The sequence below is a fragment of the Larus michahellis genome, chromosome 4 (genome assembly GCF_964199755.1).
Source record: "Larus michahellis chromosome 4, bLarMic1.1, whole genome shotgun sequence".
NCBI lineage: Eukaryota > Metazoa > Chordata > Aves > Charadriiformes > Laridae > Larus > Larus michahellis.
In genome coordinates this window covers 61,839,524-61,864,181 of record NC_133899.1, presented here as the reverse complement: position 1 = coordinate 61,864,181, position 24,658 = coordinate 61,839,524, and the positions used below count along the sequence as shown (strand labels likewise).

Here is a 24,658-nt window from a genome sequence, read left to right as displayed (position 1 = left end):
ACTAAATTGCTACGCTGATCATATCTCTCTGCAACTCGCTGCTTAGCAAAGTGTTACGGTATCTCCCTTACAAGTCTGAGCACAGTTCACTATATTTCTTGTGAACTGTGTCTGCTTCTATACATATTAAAAATGTCAACGAACTAGTAGGAAAAAATACTTCATTTTTGCACTGGCTTCAAGAATCTACATAGGCGCTTATATTCTACATATAATCAAGTGCTTATATTAATTCATTCACGTCACTAGCATTAAAAAATTACATCAGAATTTGTGTTTATTTGCAATCAATAATGCAAATAAATTTATTAATTAGGTAAATATACTTATTTTAAAGAAAATATTTATTTTTAAATAGCTTTCTAAAAGCACCCATGTTCTTTCCCATTTTTCTCTAAAGTACAAGATATGCATTAAAAACAGTAACAATCCAGAATAGATGCTTCTGTGCTCATTCCATAAAAGCTGCTATTGTATCTGTATGACTTCCTTTAATTTCTTTGTTCTATTCCTTATGCTTGTTTAAGTACTTCAAAATATTTGTTTGTAAGAATATAGTTCAATGGTCTGATATTTAGCTCATATTCCCATGCAACTAGTAACATGTAATACACTTCTCTTCATAAATTAAAAACACCATTAAAATTCCAGACATATAAAACAATATGAAGATTAAGTTACTATAAAAGAAACTATAATAGCTTACAGATTGCTTGTATCATTACTAAAGCGCTGGTATCTATTACAGTGTCTCCCTGGAATAAAGAATGCACTTTTGGCAATAATCTGTTAAAAAAGTGCCCATTATTGTTAAGATGCTCCTATCTTAGCTCTAAACTAGGGTGCAATTACAGGAAGGTAACTTTTGAAAATAAAAGAAAACCAGCGTTGGGTGTAAATGCATCTTCGCTACTGAAATACAACATAGCTTTTCCAACCCTTATTTTTCTCGTGTTTCATACAGGGGATTAATTAGATTCATTTTCACACTGAAATATTTTAGAGCTATTTATTACACACTGCAAAGTTGGGGTTAACTTGGTTCCAGGGGATAAGCCAAGTCATCCAGACAGAGGAGCCAGACATGATGGCAGGAGGAGTCATTTTTCTAGTCTGGCACTGTTTGTGTTTATAAATGCCTTCGGTTCGTGCCCTCTTTTCATTCAATTTGGGAAGTTCTCTTTCCAGAGAAACAGTTCCACCAAAGAAATATTGTAAGAAGTGGCACAATTTGCTTGGGTTTCTTTTTTGACCCCAAAAATGCTAAAATTAAGGAAAGCATCAGACAGGTAGATTTTGCTTTTGTGATGAATCCTGAACCACACTACCCAAAAATTCATATGCCTTTAGTGGACATTATAAACTTGAAATTTTTGCTAGATCACCACGCTGGGCAGAGTTTCAAATGAATGCGTGTGGAAAGTCAAGAGATTAAATGACTTAAGGTACAGGTGGAAACGCCACAAAATCAAGTGAGGCATAAGTTAGGATCAACTTTACTTCCGGTTGTTGGAATTCACTTACAATTACAGCTTAAAAGAAATCAATCTGTTTCTCAACATACATCACACAGTAGATGCCAAGAAACCCCTTCCAACTGCCTAAAAACTGTTAGGTATCAGAATTTCAGCCACCTTTAATGCACAGTTAAAGCTGTTAAAACTTTGTATACTGCCTCAGAACTATATAAGAGACTAAAAAGTCAAAACTTCACTGCATGGATGTACATCAATACCTGTAACACTCAGGCTGAGGTTCAGATGTTAATACTGTACTTACTCCCTTTTGTAATCTAGTTCCCTCGCAGATGGTAGATATGCATTTTTGCTGTCCTGGTGCAATGGGCCAGGTATATTCCAAAATGCAGTGAGAATCTACCCCGTTCTGAATTACAGGAAAAAAACATCCTGCAGTACATTGGTGTTACCTTTTTATGGGAAAACAGTGAACATATAATAAATTAGATTAATCTTCTAGAGACTTCAGGATAGTCAGGGTGATAGGAAAAGGAGAATAAACACATCTAATGAGTAAGGAAAAAGAGATTTCCTTTGGCTTTTTTCTTGTGTCAGTGAAGCAAATTTAGCTTGGATTCAAAAATGTACAGCTTGAGCTGCTCCGGGGTAAACAGAGGAAAATATATTATGGTGCTTTCATGTGTATCTGTGTATGAACAAGGATAGCAAGTAGGCTTTTCTAGAAATGGTGTTGCTCGTCTTATTTCAAAAAAGCAACGCATCCTCAGAATGGATATAGCTTTAAAACATAAAAACATTATTTTCATTCTTTTACCATATCTTAATCATAAATATACAAATATTTTTGGCTTCAGCTCAAGACAAAACTAAAAGTCTCCAACAGGAGAAGTTACTTGTAGCAGAATCAACCAAAGCCAGGCAGCACTGCGATGAGGTAGGCTCACTCATACCTGAAGTAGGCTAGCCTACATCAGTATCTTGCTTGTATAAATAAGTTTTAGGCAAGTGTTTGCATAAATATATTAAATTTTAAATTAACATTAACTTGCCTCTTGTACAAATTAGGCAGACATGACTTTGACATGCACAGCTTGGCCCCGGGGCTATCAGAAGGCTAGGAATAGAGGTGAGGAAAGAAGCAGGTGATGTGGTCAAGATGACCTGTGAACAGCAGTCAAAAAACTACGGGTTGTCACAAGCCAAATGTCTGGATGAGGTGACTGTTTGTGTATGATGGTCTTAGAGGCTCAGTGTTACTCATATTATTGCACCTTCAACTGCCATTCTTCCATTGCCTGGACAGAAGGACTGGGGTAAGAGACTAGATAGGATGAAAGCAAAGAGGGCACGAAACAGGCTTTCTGTCCTTCACTAAAGCTTAGACTGGAGAACATAACAAAGTTCCTCATATTGTGCCCAAAACATGAAAATTAGCATCACTATGATAAAGGGAAAGGTGGTGCACTACAAATGACATTGCACCATCAGCTGACAGCGAAAAGCACAGGAAATCCATCAGATTAGAGGCCAGGCCTTCAGTTTTATTCTGAAGTGAAGAAATAAAGCACTTTTCTAACAGACCAGCAAGGGAATCGCCCTGCAACGGACAGGAATCCCTATACATCTTTATTTATTTTTTTTCCATTGACTTTATGCAGCAAGTATAATCTAAGCCGCTCTGCTGTCTCTAGTAATATGTTGCCAGTCTACAAATCCCATTTCTGACTGACATCTCATACTTGTGATACATAATATACCTGATAAGGATTGCAATAACACTTCAGGATGTATACTGAAGGTCTGTTCTTTTTTGCACTCATATTCTTACTTACACTGAATTACACTTTACCCTGCAAATAATTCTACTAAAATCAATGGGTTTCCTGGCAGTATGAAATTATTTTCAGTGTGAGTAAAGGTACTAATACAGTCTATAATAATATCCCCTATTGCAACTATGATCTACTAATTTATGTGAAAAGATGAAACTTGGGAAACCTGTCCAGGGCTGAAACCAAAATTAGGCAACGGTCTACTAGGTCAATGATCCACCAATTAAAGGAAAACCTCATTAGTAGGATTTAATGGCTCCTGAGAACACTATTCAATCAATAATTCACTAATATCGGAGAGATTTGCACCTGAAAATGCAATGCTACAGCTTCAAAGGGGCAGTTATAGACAATCAAATAAATGGTATAATCACATGCGGTAGTACAAAGTGGACATTAATGGAGACAGTATAGTGTATTTTTGTTAACTCTCTTATATTTACGGTCCACACTGTACTTGTTTTTCTATATGTTATCACTAACGAAGGAATTAAAGCTTAGAAGCCAACCAAAGCACCAACCCTTACTGTAAATTAGTGGAAATCAATCTTGGCTTATTTTTAGGGGAAAGATTTCTTTCTCTTTTTCTTTTGTCATCTTTTGCTTTCTTCTCATTTTCCTTTTCCTTTTCCTTTTCCAGGTTGATAGTAATAGAAGAGAAAGATTCTGGTTTTGCAGTAAATAGATCTTCAAGGCAATAGCAGGACAATAAGCACTGACACTTTCAAGGAGTCATTTGGGTGGGTCAAAAGAAGAAAATCCATTATATCTTCAATGATAATGACAATAATAAGTGATGGAACAGAGAATGTTCTCTCAAAAGAAGCCAAGTCAGCTATTTTCACTTCTACACATCTGACTCTTCAAGAGGCCATGACTGAGAGGAGAAATATAGCCCAAAGTCTGCAGATATTATCGATGCGAAAGGTTTGGGAAAGGAACTGTAAGCCATTTGTCACAACGAAATTGCAAGTTTTACTTTGTAATGTCCAGTTTGGGACAGCTTTCTCTGTAAGCCAGAGCGTCTTCTGTGTTAGTCAGCTTGAGTCAGACATCAAATCTTACAAGCCTACTCATGACATGAGAAATAAACGCAGTAGAGTAAGAAAGACAGGGACAAGAGCCCCCTTGCCTCCTTCTCACCAGCTCCAGGAGGCACAAGTTCAAATAATCACCCTATTGCACACTCAGGAGGGCCGAGAGAGAAATTCAGACTCAACTTCCCTGGAAAAGAAATAAGCCTGTAGTTAGTCTGGGAGAACCTCACAGATACTAGCAGTAAATCTTTCTGAGCTGGGACTGCAGTTGCTTCAACATCTTCAAGTCTCTCAAGTCTTAAAGACATTCCTGATGATTCCTTGAGTGGGATTCACCTGAGCTAATGGAGAACTTGACGCCTGAGCTAGTCGTTTAGAAGCAGGTATTCTGATGTACACTACATCTTCTCTGTAGTCAGATGCCTAAATCAGGACAGATTAATTGCATCCCAAAAGTGCTTTTTTCCCCTCATTTACTATAAAAGAAGCCCAGACAAGACCTCTGCACTGTAGGTATCTAAAGGCAGCCTGGTTTAACATACCTCTACCATATGGCTACACTGTCTACAGGGTAATCATCTCAGTATACCAGAAATAAGGGGACAGTACATAAAAAAAGAGCTAGGAAGGAAGCAAAATATGAATTAGTAGCCTAAAAATAGCCACTATGCTCTCCTCCACCAAAGGATTCAGTGTATTGCTGTATCTGAGGTCTGCTGAACTCAGCGTTCTTCCTGTTACTACAGTAACCTCCATCCCACACACCAATCTTAGTCTAGAAGACCATTGCCACTGCTGCAACAGAACTGCATGCAGCTACTTTTTGAAACCTCTCTGGAACCCTGCAGCATGTCAGACCCAACCATCCCTGGAGGCTAGATATTCCGAGTCCCTTTCTTTCACACAGCAAAGACAGCACTTGTGGGGGAAACTGGTTTTAGACAACCAGATAGTGTTCATGATTAATTTTGAGATTTTTATTAATTAAAAATGAAGTAACCATGTGTTCTGTTTTCAGCTGGGAAAGAGTTAATTTTCTTTCTAGTGATTGCTGTGGAAAGAATGTCAATAATGTATATTGGTTTAGTTGTTGCCAAGCGATGTTTATACTTTCAAGGACTCTTTTCAGCTTCCCATAGAAGTTGAGAAGGGGCATAGACAGAACAATAGAATGGCCAATAGGAATATTCTGTGCCTTAGATGCCATGCGCAGTATATAAACGGGGTTGGCCGGGAGGGAGGAATCAGTGATCACTGCTCTGGACTGTGCCAATTCACTGGGCAGTGAGAGTAACCTGTGCCATTATTATTATTACTGCTATTATTATTGTTATTTTTCTTTACTGTTATTGTTCTATTAAACTGTCTTTCTCTCAGCCCACAAGGCTTTTTTTTTCTTCTCCCTTCTCCTTTTTTCCCTCTTCTCCCTGCCCTTCTTGGGGGGATGTGTGTGTATGAAGGAGTGGCTGTGTGGTCCTAGTTGCCGGCTGGGGCTAAACCATGACACAATGTAAAAGAACTCAGAAAATTCATAGTTCAACCTTCACAGTCCAAATGGGAAGATGGAATGAAAGCTGCTATTTCAGATGGGAAATTTAGTCCTAAACAGGAGCTATAAATTGTATTAGTGTTGCCTTAAGTAGGGAGAGCTCATTGAAACACAAACTGAACTTTCTTTAAGTAATAAGTATATTAAATCAAAATTTGAGATACATTTGACTATATTAGGTATTTGAGTACTGAGTCCGTGTGTGTGTGTGTATGGTATTAAGCATCGCTATTTGAGTATATTAAAATTAAAATAGAGCTATAAAACCATGTATTGTATTAGGGCCAAAATACCACATTTTGGGCAAAAAATACGTAGAGCTGCATTATTATAAAGAAGTGGCTTCTCATTTAAGTGGTCTACAGAAATGCTGCTTTGGGATGGTGGGTCATGTAAATTCAGTCTGAGTTTGCTTCAAATCATTGTAAGTGGCATCAGGCTACATTTGACTTTGGAATCCTATCTGTTTTTCATAAAATTTAATACTGTATGCCTTTCTGTTTGTTAAAAGTTAATCCAAACAAAATTTGGGTAAACATTTCTTCATCTGTGAAAAGATGTAGGGCTCTGAAGTCACACTCTCTTTGAAACATTTATTAAAATTATTACAACTTTCTTTTATCGTCTTAGAGGTATAAAAAGGATTAAATCCTGCTTGACTTCTTTTGGACCTTCTATTGGGAACTGTTTTGCATACTGTTCTTACATGCACATTGAATTTCTGTAATTCTTTGATTGCAGCTCTGCCAGGAACATCATTCCAAAAATTGTAAAGGATCCAAAATGCAGTAGCAAAAGTGATTCCTGGCACCTGTAGGAACAGCCAGCACTTTTCTCCAGTCTCTGAGTCCCCAAACCCTTACTCAAAGTTAATACTTTTCTTTGATTTCAGTTTGGCCATAATCTTGTATGCTCCCAAACTGACTTGTGTTGTATTTGCTAGAATTGTGTTTAACTGAATTATTTGTAAGATATGCAGTGCTGACTCTTACGCAAACTTAGTTAAAATGAAAAGCATCATAAGAAGTACTGATTAACAGATTGATTATTAATTACCAATGGAACCTATATCGTTTAATCAGAAAGTTCAGTTGCTTCAGGCATTAGAGAAATGAGAGATAGTGCTGAGAAATACTCTTTTTTTTAAGTGATACTGCATCATCTGCTATGCACAGTCACAAATTTAGTGGAAGATGAAAAAACACTTCTGAGTGAGTCTACTCATTAGAAATAGTTACAAGCATCAGATAATTTACAGTTTACAAGTCAAACATAAATGGCTACAAATACTACTAGCTATGGAATTCAATAGACCATTGACTTTTAGAAATTTTAAATGAGAAAACTTTTCCAACATTTTTTTGGTATAAATAAGTAGTCTGATTTCTTTAATGAATACACTGAGTAAAGTCAATGAGAACCACAAGCTTTCAGTACTGCTGCAAATCTGGTCTCTCTTTTTTAAAGGCCCAAGTACAGATTTAGGGGACAGGTATGACAATATATATATATCATGTTGCATATTGCTTCAAATAAAACCAGATCAGAATACTGCATAAAATGCTACTTCATTGTTGCCAAAGAACACCATTTAGCAGAAAACCTCTGCTGAAACCCTGCTCTGGACAGGAAAATTCTATTCCCTGAAGGAGAACTGGATCCTTTATAAATCTTGCTACCAAAAGCAATAGAAGCTTTCCCAGTTGTATGTGATTGAGAACAGATTCCTAGATGGACAGATACTTGCAAGTCTAAGCTTGTTCTTGAGAAGCTGGTCTGTGAGCCAAAGCCGCAACAACTACCTTTTTGATGCTGATGGGTCATTTCTCTGTATTGAACACTTAAAGTCGTAGGTTTTATTGCAAGTGACAGAAATATATGAATAATTATTTAGGCTCCCTTGCTGTCTTTTGGAGGACATTTTGCAGGGAAAACAGCATGGTTTTTGAAGTCCCAGACACATAAAAGCAAATGTGGCAGAACACTTCTACTTACAAGCCAATAAGCACACAAATTTCTGGCTAGACCTTACTCAAATGAAATTTACTAAAACTTTCATGAAAGAATGTGAATTCTTTTTATTATTGCTCCTCATTCTTTCCTGCTCCAAATCTCTCCTGACCGACAAAATTGCCGTACATCATTAGGTTAGGAAATCAGTTGTGCCAATTATTAGTCTCATGACATTAGGTCTTTCAGTTGCTAGAATTATGTGTTTACCTGAGAATCTCATATTTAATTTAAAAAGTATGTTTCTGGTTCTAGTCCTCATTGTTTCAGTGAATAGCTAGGAAACATGAACTCAAGGGACTCAAAAGGCAGAACGGAAATAAAAAGGATGAATAAATAAACTAAATGTATGTTCATAGTTATGACAATCTCACGAATTTTAAGTCAATCTCTCGATATCCTTAGTCCAGATTCATGGCTTTTTCGTGTTGCAACAGAAGGAAACAAACCAGGAGAAAGAAACTCACGCTTCCCCCTTTACAGCTGTGCAACCTGTGGTCACTCTTTACCCCTTCTCGACAGCAGCCCGGCTTTGGCTACACTTGGAAGCTGACTTAATGCTGCTGTGGAGTGGCCAGCAAGTGTCACTATAGACTGAAGCAAAGTTCATGCTTCTCCTTCGTAACTAAATATGAAAATGTTTGAGGCAGCCAGGAGCACTGAAAGCTGGTGGAATGAGTAACAATATGGCTCTGCAGACTGGCTGCACATTGCGTTGCGCGTAGATCACTGGGCTGACCAAAGTACACCACACAGTTTCCACAAAACCCAAGAAACACAGGAACTTACACGTTCAGGGTAATGGCCTTAACTAATAATATTCTAAAAATTCTAATATCTAAATATGCTAATAGAAAAAAAATCAGCCAAACATACTGAGCAGGATTTGAACTTTGAATATAAACAAGAAACAGCAGTAAACGCAAGGAAGCACCCTCTTCTCATCACATATGAAAACGGAATATACTGAGGAGTCACCTAGAGGAAGAAAGGAAGGGCTGCCTTGTGGTTAGCGCCAAAGATTACGGTCACCGCAGCTGTGTTCTACCCTAACGCAGCCATTGGCTTTCTGTGAAAACCTGGAAAAGTCACTTACTCTCCTTGCATTTTGTTTTCCTCATTTCTAAAAATGGGATGATAATACCTACCTTAAAGGTTTAGTGAGGCTTAGTTCATTAATGTTCGTACAGCATGTACAGATCCTTGGTTGGATAGTACTACAGAAATGCTAAGTATTAATACTGCACAGCAATATCCCAAAAGAAAAGTAATGCAGTAGTTCATTCTTTAATAAGAAGAACACTCAAATTAACATGGCGTGATTTTTTAGAAGAGAAAACAAAGAAGTCAAAATAATTTCCTACTACTGAATTTAACAACCCCTCCTCCCACCACATTGTTCTCATCTTGGGTCCCAACTGCGCGTGAACTCTACATTCAATTCATCCTCCAACTGCAAAATGAAAGGAAAACACCTGAAAAATGAAATAACTGTTTTTCCTAAGGCATAAGTGTAATTTTAAAAAGTAACATTACGGAATGAAAATCAATGGCATTGTTGAGTTTGTTTTATTAAAAATGTTTCTCTGTGTACAGTGGCTATGTGTATAATCAGGATGGTGCAGCACAATAAATTTCCATTAAGAAACAATGATTCACTTACCACAGTGAAAGCAGTAATAAGGTTAAACTCTTAAGTTAAGTGGAAAGTAAGTCAAACTAAACCCCAGCAGGTTTCCTACTAGTGGCATAGCTAATGTTTTTGAAAATGTTCAAAATGTTCTTTCTCAAATATATGTATTATACGTTGCAGTATTGTTAATTATATCCATTTTCTCTTTTATACACTTCCCCAGGAGATCAGTGAAGAATGGAAAACTTACTTATACTGGATTTCAGATTTAATGAGACAAAGATGGTTTAATATATATGACAAAGTGATGTGCTCTCACCATATTTGATAGGTAATTATTTTTTATACTCTAATGGCTACAATTTTGAAAATAATTAATGTATTATTTATGTAATTAATAGATAATCAACCAAGTAATGAAATACCTTGGTTACATCATGGTGGGTGGTACTCTCCTGTTTAACATCTCTAGAGCTCTTGGCATGACATCATGTCATATATATATTAAAAGATTTCATTTGAGAGATTTATGCACATTCCAGATACATAAGTAACATTGCTATGGTATTTCTGTTCAGTCTTAGCCATATATTAAAAAATACATATTTAAAAACAAGTTTGTCTGAAATCAGATTTTCAAATCCATAGTTATGCACTTAAATGCTATAATTTTCCACAGAACTAAGAAGCATCCAGCAATTCCTGTGGAAAACATGGATCAGTTGCTGTGAATTTCTGCAGGTCTATCAATAGTCCTTCATAACCACTAGCTTTGAAGTTTGCTGATAAAGCAATCAGAATCAGCATGATTTTTTCCCCATTAGCAGAAGACCACAAATCATTAAAAAAACCCAAACAATATGGATGTCAAAAGAAAACCTAAAATTGCATTCACATGGACACGCTCAGGAACCTAAAAAAAACTCCACCAACTTTACCTACATTGACACAACCTTCTCACTAATCCTCATTATTGGAAAAGAAAGAGTTAAGGAGTGACTAATTGGGAAGACTGTAATTTTTCTGTTGTTATTTCCTTGAATGCTTATATAAAAAATATTTGTTTGGAAGTGTTTGCAACACGCCCTTTGAGGTGAGTATTTAATAAATCGTCCATCACCTTAAGAGTGCTGTTGCCCTAGACACCCTGATGAACTAGTGGAAGAGAAAAACCTTTTTACCTTTAAAGCTCAACAATTACTTGTCATTCCTTTCTTATTCTTTGGTCAAAGATCACCTGCAGAGTAAAGTGACCTGTAACGATGACTCAGGTGAGGGTTTATTTAGAAGTGATGGCTATGAACCGAAGAAAATCACATGATTCTACCAGGTTTGTTTGCTAATTTAATAGCCCTCTTTCCCAAATGGTCCCACTACTTTTGGGGAATGGAAAAAACCATATGACCTCCGCTAAGTCAGCTGCAAAGCTGAATGCTGGCCTTCAGTTGAAGGAGCTTATCCATCTGAATATAGCATTGTGACTACAATTCCTTTCCCTTCTTTCCATAAATCTTCAGGTTTAGGCTTATGCTGTGGCCTAGATGAATGCAAATCTCATAGCGTATATGTCTTTTTCCACATATCTATTCACCACAACTTGAATATTTTCTCATGTATGCTAAATTTGTACCTCTCTAAACGTGACCTCAAATAGGCTATTCTTGACTCCTATGTGCAGAAAAATACACTATAAAACTGACGGTCACACAACCCATTAATGAAGTATACTGATGTAGGGAGTGAAATTCAGAGTGAAGCTTTTCGTCACAAAACTCAACTTTACAGTGAAGTAGAATGAAAGAATACTATTGCCTTTCCAATTGCAGCGTGATTAGCCCTCTAAAGCGCTCTTCTGCAATAAGTCTAAGGAATAAATATTATTGTAAAGATTCAATAAAATCAACATGAATGAACACATAGTACAGAAATGAAGGTGAAAATACGAATATATTATTACATATGTACATGCATTGCATTACGTTATGTATAAGATAAATATTTTATCGTACCATAAAGAGGCGTCTTTCTATGAAAACTATGATTTTTTTTTTTATTACCTTAAAATATTGCAGTTGTTTCTCAGCATTCATTGTTCCTTCATTTTCTTGTCTCAGACAGGAATTGAAGATGAAAAGCTCTGTATCTCTCAGCCACCCTTTCAGCTCTTTGATCCTGACCTCCAGCTGCCTTACCAGGCTGCCGCTTTCAGGCGAGAGCAGGTCACGTGGACCTAACCCACTGTGCCCTACCATTGTGTCTTGGATCTTCTCTCCTAGGGTTTTCTAATGCATCAGATAAAGAAAACATAGATTAGTCTCATGTATCAAAACATATACAGGTTAATGTGCAACAAGAAGCATCTGTTAGATGACTAGAGATGTGGGGTTTTTTTTGATAATTGCTATTAATATCAATCAATTTCATTCTTTGTTTCCTTGTTTCAATCAATTTCATTTTTTGTATCCTTGTTTCTCACTTATGGTGTTCTCTCTGGGTCACTGACTTTGTTGGAGGCATGATAAATCAATGTTTATTAAGAGCAACTATGGACAGAGGAGACAAAATGGTACATAACTTTTTAAAGTAGTTACTCTACAGAATTTGTCCGTGGCTTTAGACATTTATGACCATGAGAGTTACTGGTTTCTAGGCAGCAACAGAAAATATGACAAGCACTGAGTTCGATAAACTGTTAGCCAAGGTGCCGTCTAAGTTTTCTGGGAAACACTGAAATACTGAAATATTTTTTGAGGTATGAACTGTCAGGTCACAGTTTCCAAACTTGCAGCCCTGCGGTTGTGTACAGGAGCAGTTAGGTCACAAAACAGCTGATTTGCTTTTAAAAGTGGATGGACTCATTTGGACGCCAATAAGCTAGAAATTGCAAAGCCTCAATGTTCCTGAACATCAGGCTAATTATTTAGGCAACTAAATTTGGATTTAAGTTCTCCACGTTAAGCATCCACTTTAAAAATAATGGACCAGAATAAACATTCACCTCTGATCGCTAATGAAACTAATTTACTACAGCTTTTCAAAGTAGTATTTCTAATAAAAGAACCACTGAATAACATTTTGATAGTGGACGCTGTGAGCATAATGAATATTCTGAAGAGGCTAGGGATAGAAAGTTGATACCTTCCTTTTCAGTATTTTGAAAGGCAATCCTTTAACCTCACAAGGGAGATGGGCTGTTGCCTGCTTCTTCTATGCCAGACAGTATTTTATCTGACCTATAAGAGGCTGTCAGTCTGACACTTATTATAAGCACTAGATCTGTGTTACTGATTGTAGAATACTGAATATACACTGACAATCGCATCCAATAACCTTTTAAACTGATAATTAGCAGCGGTTAATTGTCGTAACATGAAGATACAGTTTTAGGTGACCCAGTATGGCTGTCTGTTGAAAATACACGCCTTAGAAAGTTACTGGAATGTAATTGATAACAATGAAGTTAGCTTCCGAAAATAAGCTTTAAAACACAAATAAAATTAGATCAACAGACATTAATCTGCTATGTGGCATTCTGTAAATAACGTCTTTAGGAGATCATAACTGAAAAACATGCTTTCTTGGCAACACCCTTCTATTTTCATGGTGCAAATATTGATAATTTGAAGACCCTCAGTGGAATCCAGCACTAGCTATTGTTTTTATGCTGTAACAAAAGTAGCAGCAGGAGGTGAAATCAATGCCCTTGGAGGGTAGGGTCACAAAAAAGAATTTATTGCCACTTTTTTGTTCTGGAACAGTTTGCAATCATAAATTCTTCATAAACAGAATACTTCAGAGAATGGTCCGTCTTCATAAATATACGACAGAGGACATCAATTTCATTTAATTCACAATTTGTGTCAGCACAGCAGATGCCAATGCCTGCCTTGATAGGGTTGTTTAATATGCAATTGAGACAGAGTAATATTCAGCACAGGGGACAAAATTTCACAGATTAAACTGTACGCACCACTGACATTTCATTCTAATGTATTTCCATTCCACACTGTTCACCTTAGATGAAAGTAATATTAAAAACCATATCCCTCTATTTTACCATTGTTAGAAGTTAAAATCCTTGTCTTTAATTTTTTTCATGCCAATTAAAACGTAATCATGCCAATTAAAACAGTATGCCTAGTGCCGTTAGTTTCTGCAGAGGTTTTTATTAAATTAAACAAAACTCTATCAAACTCTGCTTATTATTCATGAAATTGCATTTAGCAGGAAAACTGTAATAGTTATATTTTATTTTTCTGTAAATGCTGAAATTAATGGCAAAACTTAATCCAGAGGTATATTTTGATTTTAATATACTGAGAAGTGGAGGGCTTCCATTTTTTGAAGAAAGAGTTTTACTAGGTTTTTAGAATTATGATCAGTTACTTAGCCCATAGTTTTACATCCTACCAGCTCTAAAGTGCCATTGAATTAACCTGACTAAATACATTGAAAGTCATGAAAGTAAGGCTTCCAGTTGAAATTATTTAAAAAATACAAGTTGCCGTGATCAGATGTAAAAGAATAGGTTAGCAACTCCCATTTTTATTAGTAAATTTATTGATACGCAAATATTTTTAAAACGCTTGTGGTGATGCTGCAGATTAAAATTAAAAAATAATAAGCTCGCTAGTCATAGGGCAACTTGCAACATTTTCTGACAATTTGCACATTTAGAGAATCAAGCGACTAGAAACTACTGTGCTGAACTAAAAAAGCCCCACCCTCTGTAAAACGGCTATTGCTTTACCAAACAAGCTGAAGTGACACAAGTCAGTATTTAAAATGCTGTTGGCAGGTTGCATGTATAGCTTACTCGCAATATATTAGAAATGTTTTTTAAGCTAAGATAATAGCATGCAAAATTATGCAATGTAACTGTATTGCTAATATCACACATCTATAATTAATCATTTAAAGTAATTTATAAATTTATCTTACCCTTGATTTGAAGTGAAGGCAATTAAGGAGAGAAGTGGATGGAAAAATATATAGTTTGACCTCTCTCTCTCTCTCTCAGCTGTTTTACAACAATAGGACAATAGTGTCTCCTGCACGGTGCCATCACTGGTCTCTGGGTAACAGAATCACTATATTGCTTTTTTTGCCAGATTCTTGTATCTGACTCTTTGGCTGAGACCCAGCCCATCATAGCGTGAAATGAATTACATGAAACTTTTTTGGCTTTTGTCAAAAGTGAGCTGAATACAGCAGCATGAAACATATCCCGCCTGTATTCTTAGCTTCAGGTATTCAGATTTGTACTGAATCTGCATATTTGTTTTTGAGCCATCAGTGTGACCTGAAATATGCAGTGACAACCCCACTTTTCATCTTAAGGGTATAGTAAATAGTTAAACAGTAGATGTCTCTAACATGTACCTTCAGAATAAATTCTATTAACATTCACTCAAGCATGACAGTCAGTGTATATCAGATATACTGCATTATAGTTGACTTGGTGCATACCCGTAATACATGGCATATTTTACTTACATTTTTTATGTATTAAAGAACTAAAATTATTAAAGTCAGACAGGAGACAAGCATGGAATAAAAAAGATCAACAGAAGAGGAAAATACTATGGAGTTTTTATAATAGCATGAGTAGCTTGTTTGAAATGTATGTGGTGAATTGAAAGAGAGAGATATTTGTGCCTCAAATTAGAAATCAGACAGACAGCGTACTTCAACACACAAAAATGTACACATAACCCACAAACAGTAATAAAAATGCAAATACCCCAAGCAGTTCCCATTTTTCATTAATTGAATCCACTTTTTCAAGGAGATCATTTGGTAGTAAAACACCACTTTTCTTCAGAGCTTCAACCTTACTAAGCAGTTCCATCTTTTTCGGGTGCCTGATTGACATTTCTACATTGTATCTCTAAAATGAAAAGAAATAGATAGCATTAGCTACTGTGAAGAGTTTTCTCTATAAGAAATTAAACTTTAATTCTATGTGCCCAGTTATGATCACGCGCACTGTGCTTTTTTTTAAATTTTCTTTTTTAAGCACACAACCTTCTCCTTACATATCATAAGAGATTTAGGTACCAAGCACGTAGCCTTCTGGGTGACGTATCTATGCAGGCAGTTAGCAATTGATTACATATAGTAAGATTCGCTCACTCACAATATGCACTCGTACAGTAATAGTCACTAACACTCTCTCATCTGACGCTTGATCTGCCTTTGTCTCATTCAAGTCAGCGGTATCTTATTTTTCAAATGTGCTACTTCAGCAAGTAACACTGAGGCTCTCCATTGTAAAAAAAAAACCCAACCAAACAAAAACACCAAAAAACCACCACAGAAATAATTTCATAATTATGTTTCCCATAGAGTTTATTTCTTCTCTATCTCATTGTGAATTCTGTCTCATATATGGGCCTGAAATGCTATTATATGTGAAAACATGAGAGTTTCACTTTAGAAAAACAATTAGACATAAAACTCCCTTACAATACAGTACCAGTAACTTGATTTTTATTGCATCAACCAACAGGAGCAGTGAAATGGCACACAAACAAGAACAGCAACAAAGCTCGTACAGTCCAATAGTTTCTTCAAGTTGAAACTACCTTTTATTTCCTGCATTGGGGTTTTTTTTGCTTTTTTAAAAAAAAAACAAAACCAAAAAACAAAACAGAGAAAACAGGAAGAAAAACAGAAGCTTCCTTCAAAATTCCTTTAATACAACTTTCTAAATATTTTAGCTGTATATTAGTTATATACTCTATAAAAACACATGCTAATCTACAGACACATTGGCAAATAAATCTCTTTAAAACCTGTATTCTCTGAAAACCTGAATTAAGTATTAAATATAATAGTTACTATAGGGATTAACTATGTTTTTGTAGCTGGTACAGTAAATACAAAAATAAAATTTAACACACAGGCACCCACTCGTATACATACCCTACATACAGTTAAGCCAATTCCCTCTTAGGCAGAAAACACTCATAGAAATAGAACTTCTGATAGAGCCAAAAATGCACCTTTTACTGAAAGAGGAGATTTCAGCACGTATTCTTACAAAGGTGTTTACAAGACATACATAAATTATGCATAGCTATTAGCAAATTGTATTCTAAACATTAAGCTTTCTTTGCTTTATATTCAGCCAAGAAAACTGCTATAGCAGCTCATACTGAAAATGTTAATAACTGGGCTAAGTATAAAAAATTAAACTAGAATAAGGAATGTTTAAAACATGGGTGCCTGTGCCAGATCCAAGAACATGCTCTGTAGGAAAACAAAGCAAAAATACAATTGGAGACAGCTTAAAGAAAATAATAAAGGTGTGAAATCACTGTTTCAGCTAACAGGTCCTCCGCATTTCCATGCATATGTTTGCATATTGTTAGTTTCATATTTTAATCTCTCATTTACACAACACATGCACATCATTTGTATTATGTAAACTTCAGCAAATATTAGTCATTTGTGGATCATAGAGCAAATGTTTTAAATGAGGTGATTTAAACCATTTCTCATTATTAATGAACACTGATCAGGTGTCTGCGTATCCAAAATTACATGAATATGCATAGTAAAAAACAAGGAATTGTTTATAAAGAACTTGCCTTTTGATACTTGGTGTACTGCGGCTAAGGATTTAGAAATGTACAACTGTAGGTATCAACCAGGTTTGGCACTAGGGAACTGGATCCGCCAAGAGGCAACACCATTTTATTGGACTAAAATGTTCAACAAGTACGCTTCTTGGTCCTGTATTATTGCCTTTTCAGCTAGAATGGTTACTGGAGGAGATTACAATCTTCTTTATGTAATCTGATTTCTATTTAAAGATGATATAGCTGAAAAGGATTTGCATAATTATTTCCATAAGTACATGTAATATCAAGGGGAATCCAGAGTCCAATTTGCTAGGCGCTGAAATCGAGTTCGCGCGACTCCCTTTCTTTTGTCAAGTGAATTAATAGACTGAGGGAGTCCTCTAGCTGTGTGACACTGGTGCAGGCACAGCTAGTTAATACTCGTCACCTGCTCCGGGCTGGCAGTTGCTGCTGCCCGGACTGGGGCTGGGTGTGTTCCTGGACAGCGCGGGACTGAGGAAGAAATAAAATACGTTGCGTGTCTCGTAACTACAGTCCTCTTGCTAACATAGAAACAGAAGACGTTTCATTTAATTTTGGACTAGATAAAATAATTCAGTGCAGCATAATCCAAATAGTGTGACAGGTGTTATAAAAGGTTATTACATTAAAAAATAAATACGCTAGATTTTATGTACGTGCTCTGTCTTTGTCACCGTGTAACCTACTGTATAAACAAGCATGATGAAAGTGCTGATTGATAGAAAATGCATTATACTGTAACTGTAAAAGATGAAAGAATTTAGTTTGTCATTAGATGTATTGGTATGTGTCTGAGAATCAGTATTGTTTCACTCCTGGATATTTAACATGCAGTGTGTATTTTAAGTTAAGGGAAAAGCTTAATGTACAGGAGGTACAGTTTGAGAACTGATAGCATGAGATGCTATTGCTAATGCTATTTTTTAATCCATTAAACACCTACACTCTAAGCAGTTGCATGGGAAAATTAGCTACCAGCTCTATCAGTGCTGCACAACCCTATTCTGGTAGGACTACTTAATCCTGTGGTGAGAAGATAATTTAATCTTCAGATTCATTCTTTCCTCAGCTTTAAGTGAGCAAAGGCTGCTCCATTGTGACAGTCTGTGGATGCTATGATATAGATTACTGTTTAATAGCCAAAAAATGAGATTAAGAAAGTTAAAGTCACAGGTTCCTCGCAACCGCCACGATAATAAATAAATGAGTAACATTTAATTTCCCACAACACCTGTCATATTAAAAAACTGGGGAAAAAACTCCAAAGAACAACAGACTGGAAAAACTGCAAAATATTTACAGCATGATTAGCTGTGTGCATGCATGGCTGGTTTTGTGTTTCTGAAGCCACTCAAAAGAAATCCAAAACATTGTTATGTAAGTTAAATAATTTTGGCTTTTTATTCCTTCTCACTCAATGCGATCAATATTTTTCAAAGGACAAATAGTGGAATTTAAAAAAAGGCAGTAGCATTTATCCGTGAGTAAGTCTGGCAAAAAAATTTAAACCATGAGGAGTTGAATTCCAAAACAAAGCAAGTTAAAACCTTACTTCTCCTGATAAAAATATTCTAAGAAATCCAGACAGGCTTGATTAAGACACATTTTTGGACACTTTATACTAAACTGTGCCTTTTTTTTTCTCCTTTTTTTTTCTTTTTTTCCTTTTTTTTTCTTTCTTTTTCTTTTTTTTTTTTCCTTTAAAAAATTATATGAAACATTTTTTTTGTGTGAAAAATCACACCCGAAAATTCTGCCCAAATGGAGACTGGAACAATGCCTTGTAACAGTGTTAATTGTCACCATGGAAACCAGAAGAATAAGCCATTTTGAAACTGGTATAGAAGGCACACATTGAGCAACTCAAGCATTTTTCAGCCTCCCTCAGTGTTAAGGAACAAGATGCCTAGTCACTGAGAGGTCAGAGAAAGAAATCATCATGAAAGGTTCGTAGATGTGCACTGTCTGGTAAACAATAAAAAAATCTGTACACAGTTAACAACTCGGTAAGACTGCGCACTGCATCTTTCAGAAAGAGAAACACCACAAAAAGATGATCAGGACTGGGGTGCGGATTCCACCCCTCCAGCAAAACTTTAGGGCAATATTATGCGAACCTTGCCCCTAAAGCTCCCTGGGAATTCTGTTGTTGTAATAAAACTTCAGAAGAGGAAAGAAAAAAAAAAAAAGCCTGCATGATGGAATTCAAAATAATGCTCTAAAAGCACACAGAGAGATTAAGACATCCATTGTAAGACTTTTGTATGGTGCTTCTGTTGGTTATAGTGAAAAGAGACCAGACATACTGAACACACAGTGGAGCTATGGCTACGAAGTACAGAAGAATTAAGCCAGTGAACTTTCTCCATTATTGGAATAAGGGTGTGCTATTTGTAGATGTTCTGCATTCCATCATTCACATACGAACAAAGTATCTTCAGTCAAACGGCACTGTATGATATACAACTGCGATCAGGACCGAGTGACCTGCAATTTTAGTTTTACCTGGATTGGATCTTCACATTTTAAAAACTTGCCTTTTGGGATGTTTCGACTGCGGCAGACCCAAATGCATACACACACACGTTCAGTGTCTGTATGCGCGTGCATAGTCAGTGTTGGCACACATTTGCAAAACATACTGCATGCACAAAATTGAGTAAAGAATACCCTGCAAGCAAACGCACCAAATATACATAGAAACATATAGCAATGCGCATATAGCAATATTTGTCCATCTTCTCTTCACACACATTCTCACTTTGCTTTCTGGATAATGTTTGCACTCTTCATGCTAGGCTTCATGGTGGCCCCTTAGGAAGCCCATGCCTAATGCCATTCAGTGATGAACAAAGAGTCTTTTTATTCCAAAGTCCAGGGTCCAAAGCTCAGCTGTATACAAGCAAAGTGAAGGAATCTGCTAGAGGCCAGCCTACCCTTCACAATAGCTCTTAATGCTTCTACCTTTTTGGTACTATCAGTGTGAAACATTTTAGAAACCATCCAGAAGCTTGGTTATATTTCTTACACTGTCGATAGCACTAGAACCTCTGGACAACATTCAAGATCTGGGCCGAGCGATCTGTCTAGATAAATAGCAGTTGCTGTTTCTTGCAAACTTCATGTATTTCACTATTAGCAATTTATGGCAAATAATTGCACAGGGAAATTATAAAGACTCCTACAATTGTCCTTGTAAATTAATAATAGGCTTTCTTGATTGGGATAAATTTGCTGCTGAGCCTTTGGAAAAATTAAAAAGTGCAATGTCATTTAAAATTGCCAGAACTCACACAGCAAATTACATCTGAGGTTAAGAATCAGTTTTTCCTCTTCTAGTTTATTCCATTTGCATGATCTGGAAATCATATTACATTGGCTATGTATTGTTAATTGGACATAGATTGCATTATCTTTAATATAAATCAAACTACAAATATTAAAATGAATTGCAAATTCTCTAATAGAAGATCATAAAACAATCTTTTTTAAGTATCTCCCATTAATAATTTAATTCCAATTATATCACTCAGAAAACTCAAGAAGGAGAGCGCCAACTTATTTCCATTTGCTTTTTTCCCCTGCAAATAAGCACAACAGTACAATATGGATTTGTGTGGGAGCGCATGTGCGTATGGGTGCATGCCTGCAAAACAAAACAAATCTTAGCGCTTTTCTCTTAAACCCCTGCAGACACCTTGCTTTTTTGTTTCAGAAAGTAGCAAATGCGGATTACACTTCTGCTACGCATCCCTTTCTGTGGCAGCTGGAGAAATAAACACGTTGAAAGAAATATTAAGTAACTTCATGAACTAAATTTTGCCTACATTAAAAAATTATGCAGCCGGTACCCATTGTTCTGCCTTTTTTTTAAGGAAGGTGATCCCAACCCTTTAAATTTTACTATAAATGTAATATCTTTTTGAAGACTTTGTATGCCCTTTAATGAATTTATATTAAATATTTAATACTGTTTAGGGCATATCCACTACTACCAAAAACAGTTATATTCCCAGCAGTCCCACTGTTTCAGGCAGAGGGCTTGATTGATCCTCCTAGCCTGAATTGAGTAGAATGAAAAGAAGCAGTTGGAAAATAGCTGCAATCATTTAATGCAGATGACCTCTGACAGGCTCACAGCTCTTCTATCTGAACAGAAATTTGCATGGGGTCTCTGTGCAGAGGAACAATGTAACCTAAATGGTAGACAATCTTTATTCTAATGAAGTGGGTGTCAAGGTCAATGTAAAACTGCAATGATAAATGGTGCACCACTAGGCAAGAGAAGTTGCATAGGCATTGTAGTGCTTTCACATTAATTGAAGGCTGAAATGCACTGAGTGAAAGCACAAGACTCTCTTTTCACCATAATGTGTTAATGCACAAATGTTTAAATGTTTTATTCAAGCCCCTAGCCTGTTGGCACAAATCTTATTGCAAACAAAAATACAATAGTTGGCCAATAACCAGAAAAATAGAACTTTTTATTAGCTTGCCTTATTTCTTGAATCCCTAACAACTTCCACAATCTACTCAGAGCACCAAAAGAATAACAAGTCTCCAGACACCTAATGTAATTCCCATGATCCTTTTTCTATTTAGGATATCTGTCTTTAATTAGTTCCAAACAAGCAAGCCTTTAGACAACTCTTCATTAGATACCATTCCCAATGAACAAACTGCGAGAAGAAAAGTCATGCTTCAATATTATTATTTCCTAGATTCCAAGTTTTCTTTTAGTATATAGTTAACATCTCCAGGTGCCTTTTGTTCTCAGTAAGAATTAGACCAGTAAAACTGGGTTTTGTGATGCAAAGAGTTGTGTGCCTAGAGTGGGGACTAAACTACAATCTGGTATTGTGGCTTTGTCAAAACTGCAATACAACTATAATTATAGTACTTCATCAGTCGATCAAGCAATTTGTAGAAGGCAGTACATTTTGTCTTATAAAAATGAGGAGGACAGTAAGCTGCTTTTTAAAATCCTGAGCTGCTTAAGCTTGTTAAGGGTATATTGTTTGCTAATACACTCATTAGCAGCCAAGCATTTTAACTTCATCAATTAAACGGGAAATGGTGGTGTACCATTAGTTTCACAAAATGCTAAAATACAGATAGCAGGCTACGGCTAAGAATTTTAGAAAATTTATTTTCACCTGCAAGCTGCATTATACACTTCAAACGGGTTTGTGTGCAGCGACACACACATTGAGGGGGGGGGGGAGTGTCTGTGCATGAATGTAGGTGGTGAAAGCCCTGCTTATAGTTGTGAAGCTAATTATATATATACACATATACACCCACTTAAAACTTCCCAGGTCCCATAAGGATTGCTGCTGAAGCACAGCGTCATTTCTTGACACCGATGAACATTTACTCATCTGAGTAATCCCAAGCATGACAGAAGTTTATTCCTGTGAACAAGTAACAGCTCTCCTGGATAACTAACGGGTTCGCAATACGGACGATAAATTTTGAATATTTATCAGCCTTTATAGTTTTAGGCTCTTCTGTGCAAATAGATGTTAACAATACGATTGCAGTTATTAGACAAGGAGCTACAGCTTGTTACTAATTAAGAGGATCTGCAGTACTTTCAGTTTCTGGGAGGCTGTGAGTGGCACGTACTGTATAACGCCATTTCTATTTTACAACTCGCCTGTGCAAGGGAATTTTCCATACGGAAATCAGTCTTCAGGATACTGCAATTCAGAGAATAAAGTGGGGGGGGGGGGGGCGGGAGGGAGGGAGAAGTATAGTGTAAAGGGAAAAAAAAAAAAAAATCCACGTTACTGATGAAACTGTTTAAAAAACTGTACAGCTTCATCTGTGTGTGATTTGTCAGGTCTGAAGCTTTGACGTGCCCAAGGGGCAGACCCCAGCGGGGAGTAGGCTGCAGAGCTAAATAGCTGTGAAAGAAGTCTTAATGTAGGATGGAATTCAAACTAACCTTGACATGACCTCGGGAAAAATATGCAAAAAGTAAAATGAATGCACTCTGCAAGATACATCCTAATTTTGTGGCCGAGCTGGTTAGTTTCACAAACATAACTGGGACTTGAAAAGCAAAATAAAATGCGAGGAAAAAGGGGAAACTTCGGAATTCAGAGTAAAAACTTAAGCGGGCATGGGGTGTTGCTGTGGAGGCATATGAACCATTTGGAAACAATCCAAATAAAAACCAACACCGAACAATATTGTTGTCAGCCTGTCTATTCAGGAAAATTGTTTTTTTAGGTTGAATATAAATGACACAAAGCCAAGATTACATCATTGCATTACAAAGTCTGTTGTGGCTTTTAGCCGAACAAGCCCCATGGATCTACTGGCTGATGGCAGTAATTCAGTAAGAAGTTTTAAGGACTTCTCTTTTTTTTTAAGCGTCATTACTCTAAACATAGAGGAATTTTGTTTAAATACTGATTATTTAAATTTTTTTAATCCACATCCCTGCGTTTGTTCTGTAAGCTTACCACTTCATACAAACAATAAAAATTTGAGTGGGTATATTAAGTCTTGATTTGGCTTTATTATGCATTTTGCCTGTCTTGCTCAGCGTTCAGTTAAGCAGGAAGACATCCACCTTAATGCAGCAGCCAAGAACTGGCTAATTCACTAGATATATGGAAATTTTAATTGAGTGTCAACTTGTGTTGAAATTCAATACCATTACCTTCAGAATGCAATTTTGTAGCAATACCAGTTATTTACTACACTATTAACCAGATTTTACCTATAATTAGATTGCTAAGAACATGTAGCCAAACTACAGCCGCTTGAAATCATATAGCGAGAGTAATCAAGTCTCAGATGCATGAGATTCCACTTGATCTACAAACTGCCACCCACCTACAAATAAAGACAAACCCTGGCAGATGATGGTAGAACACGGTCCTACCATACAGGGTATAGCGCGGTTCGGGTAAGGCCACAGAGCTGGTGTACTTCATGTTATAACAAACTATCGATCTCGTAAACTATGTGTTTTGCTGCTATCTTTGGCTGATACCTGAAAGAACTTCTGAGATTCACCTTGCATTGCTCACAACAACACTGTTAGAGCTTTGAGGGTTTTTTCACACCTTGCACCAGAGGTGTGACTTTTGGCACAGACTAATAGAGACGCAAGCACCACACATGCTTAAAATATCAAATGTGGACTTAGCTTAATTTACATTTCCTTAGTTGGCTGGAGAATAATAGATATTAAATAAATAAAAAATAGCGCTCTTTAGGAATTAATAACTACTATACTTCCGCGTTTGTGCTCAGGTATATTTATTGAGGGAAAAACCACAAAGTAAGGGAGATACCAAAACACTGGTGTAGACTGCAGTTAGCCCATTACTGAGCAGAAAATGTATTTGATGGCAGAGAAACTGTTTGGCCTGCAAACAAAAAGGTGGAGTTGCAGCTCCATCTTTGGCTGGATATTCTGCAATGCTGACCCTACCTGTATCAAATCTCATATAGCTACATATTTACATTTACATTTTTACAAAATAAAAT

At 36.4% G+C, this 24,658-nt stretch overlaps 1 protein-coding gene across 4 annotated transcripts in view; it reads right to left on the bottom strand.

Annotated features, from left to right (window-relative positions):
- The window catches only part of AKAP6 (A-kinase anchoring protein 6), a 294,212-nt gene that overhangs the window by 37,797 nt on the left and 231,757 nt on the right, over nucleotides 1-24,658 (bottom strand). For all 4 annotated transcript variants that reach the window (XM_074585119.1, XM_074585118.1, XM_074585120.1 and 1 more), the window contains 2 exons: nucleotides 15,283-15,429; nucleotides 11,597-11,821 (listed from right to left, as the gene is read on the bottom strand). In XM_074585119.1, the coding sequence (XP_074441220.1) occupies nucleotides 11,597-11,821; nucleotides 15,283-15,429 (372 nt within the window). The remainder of the gene's footprint in view (nucleotides 1-11,596; nucleotides 11,822-15,282; nucleotides 15,430-24,658) is intronic.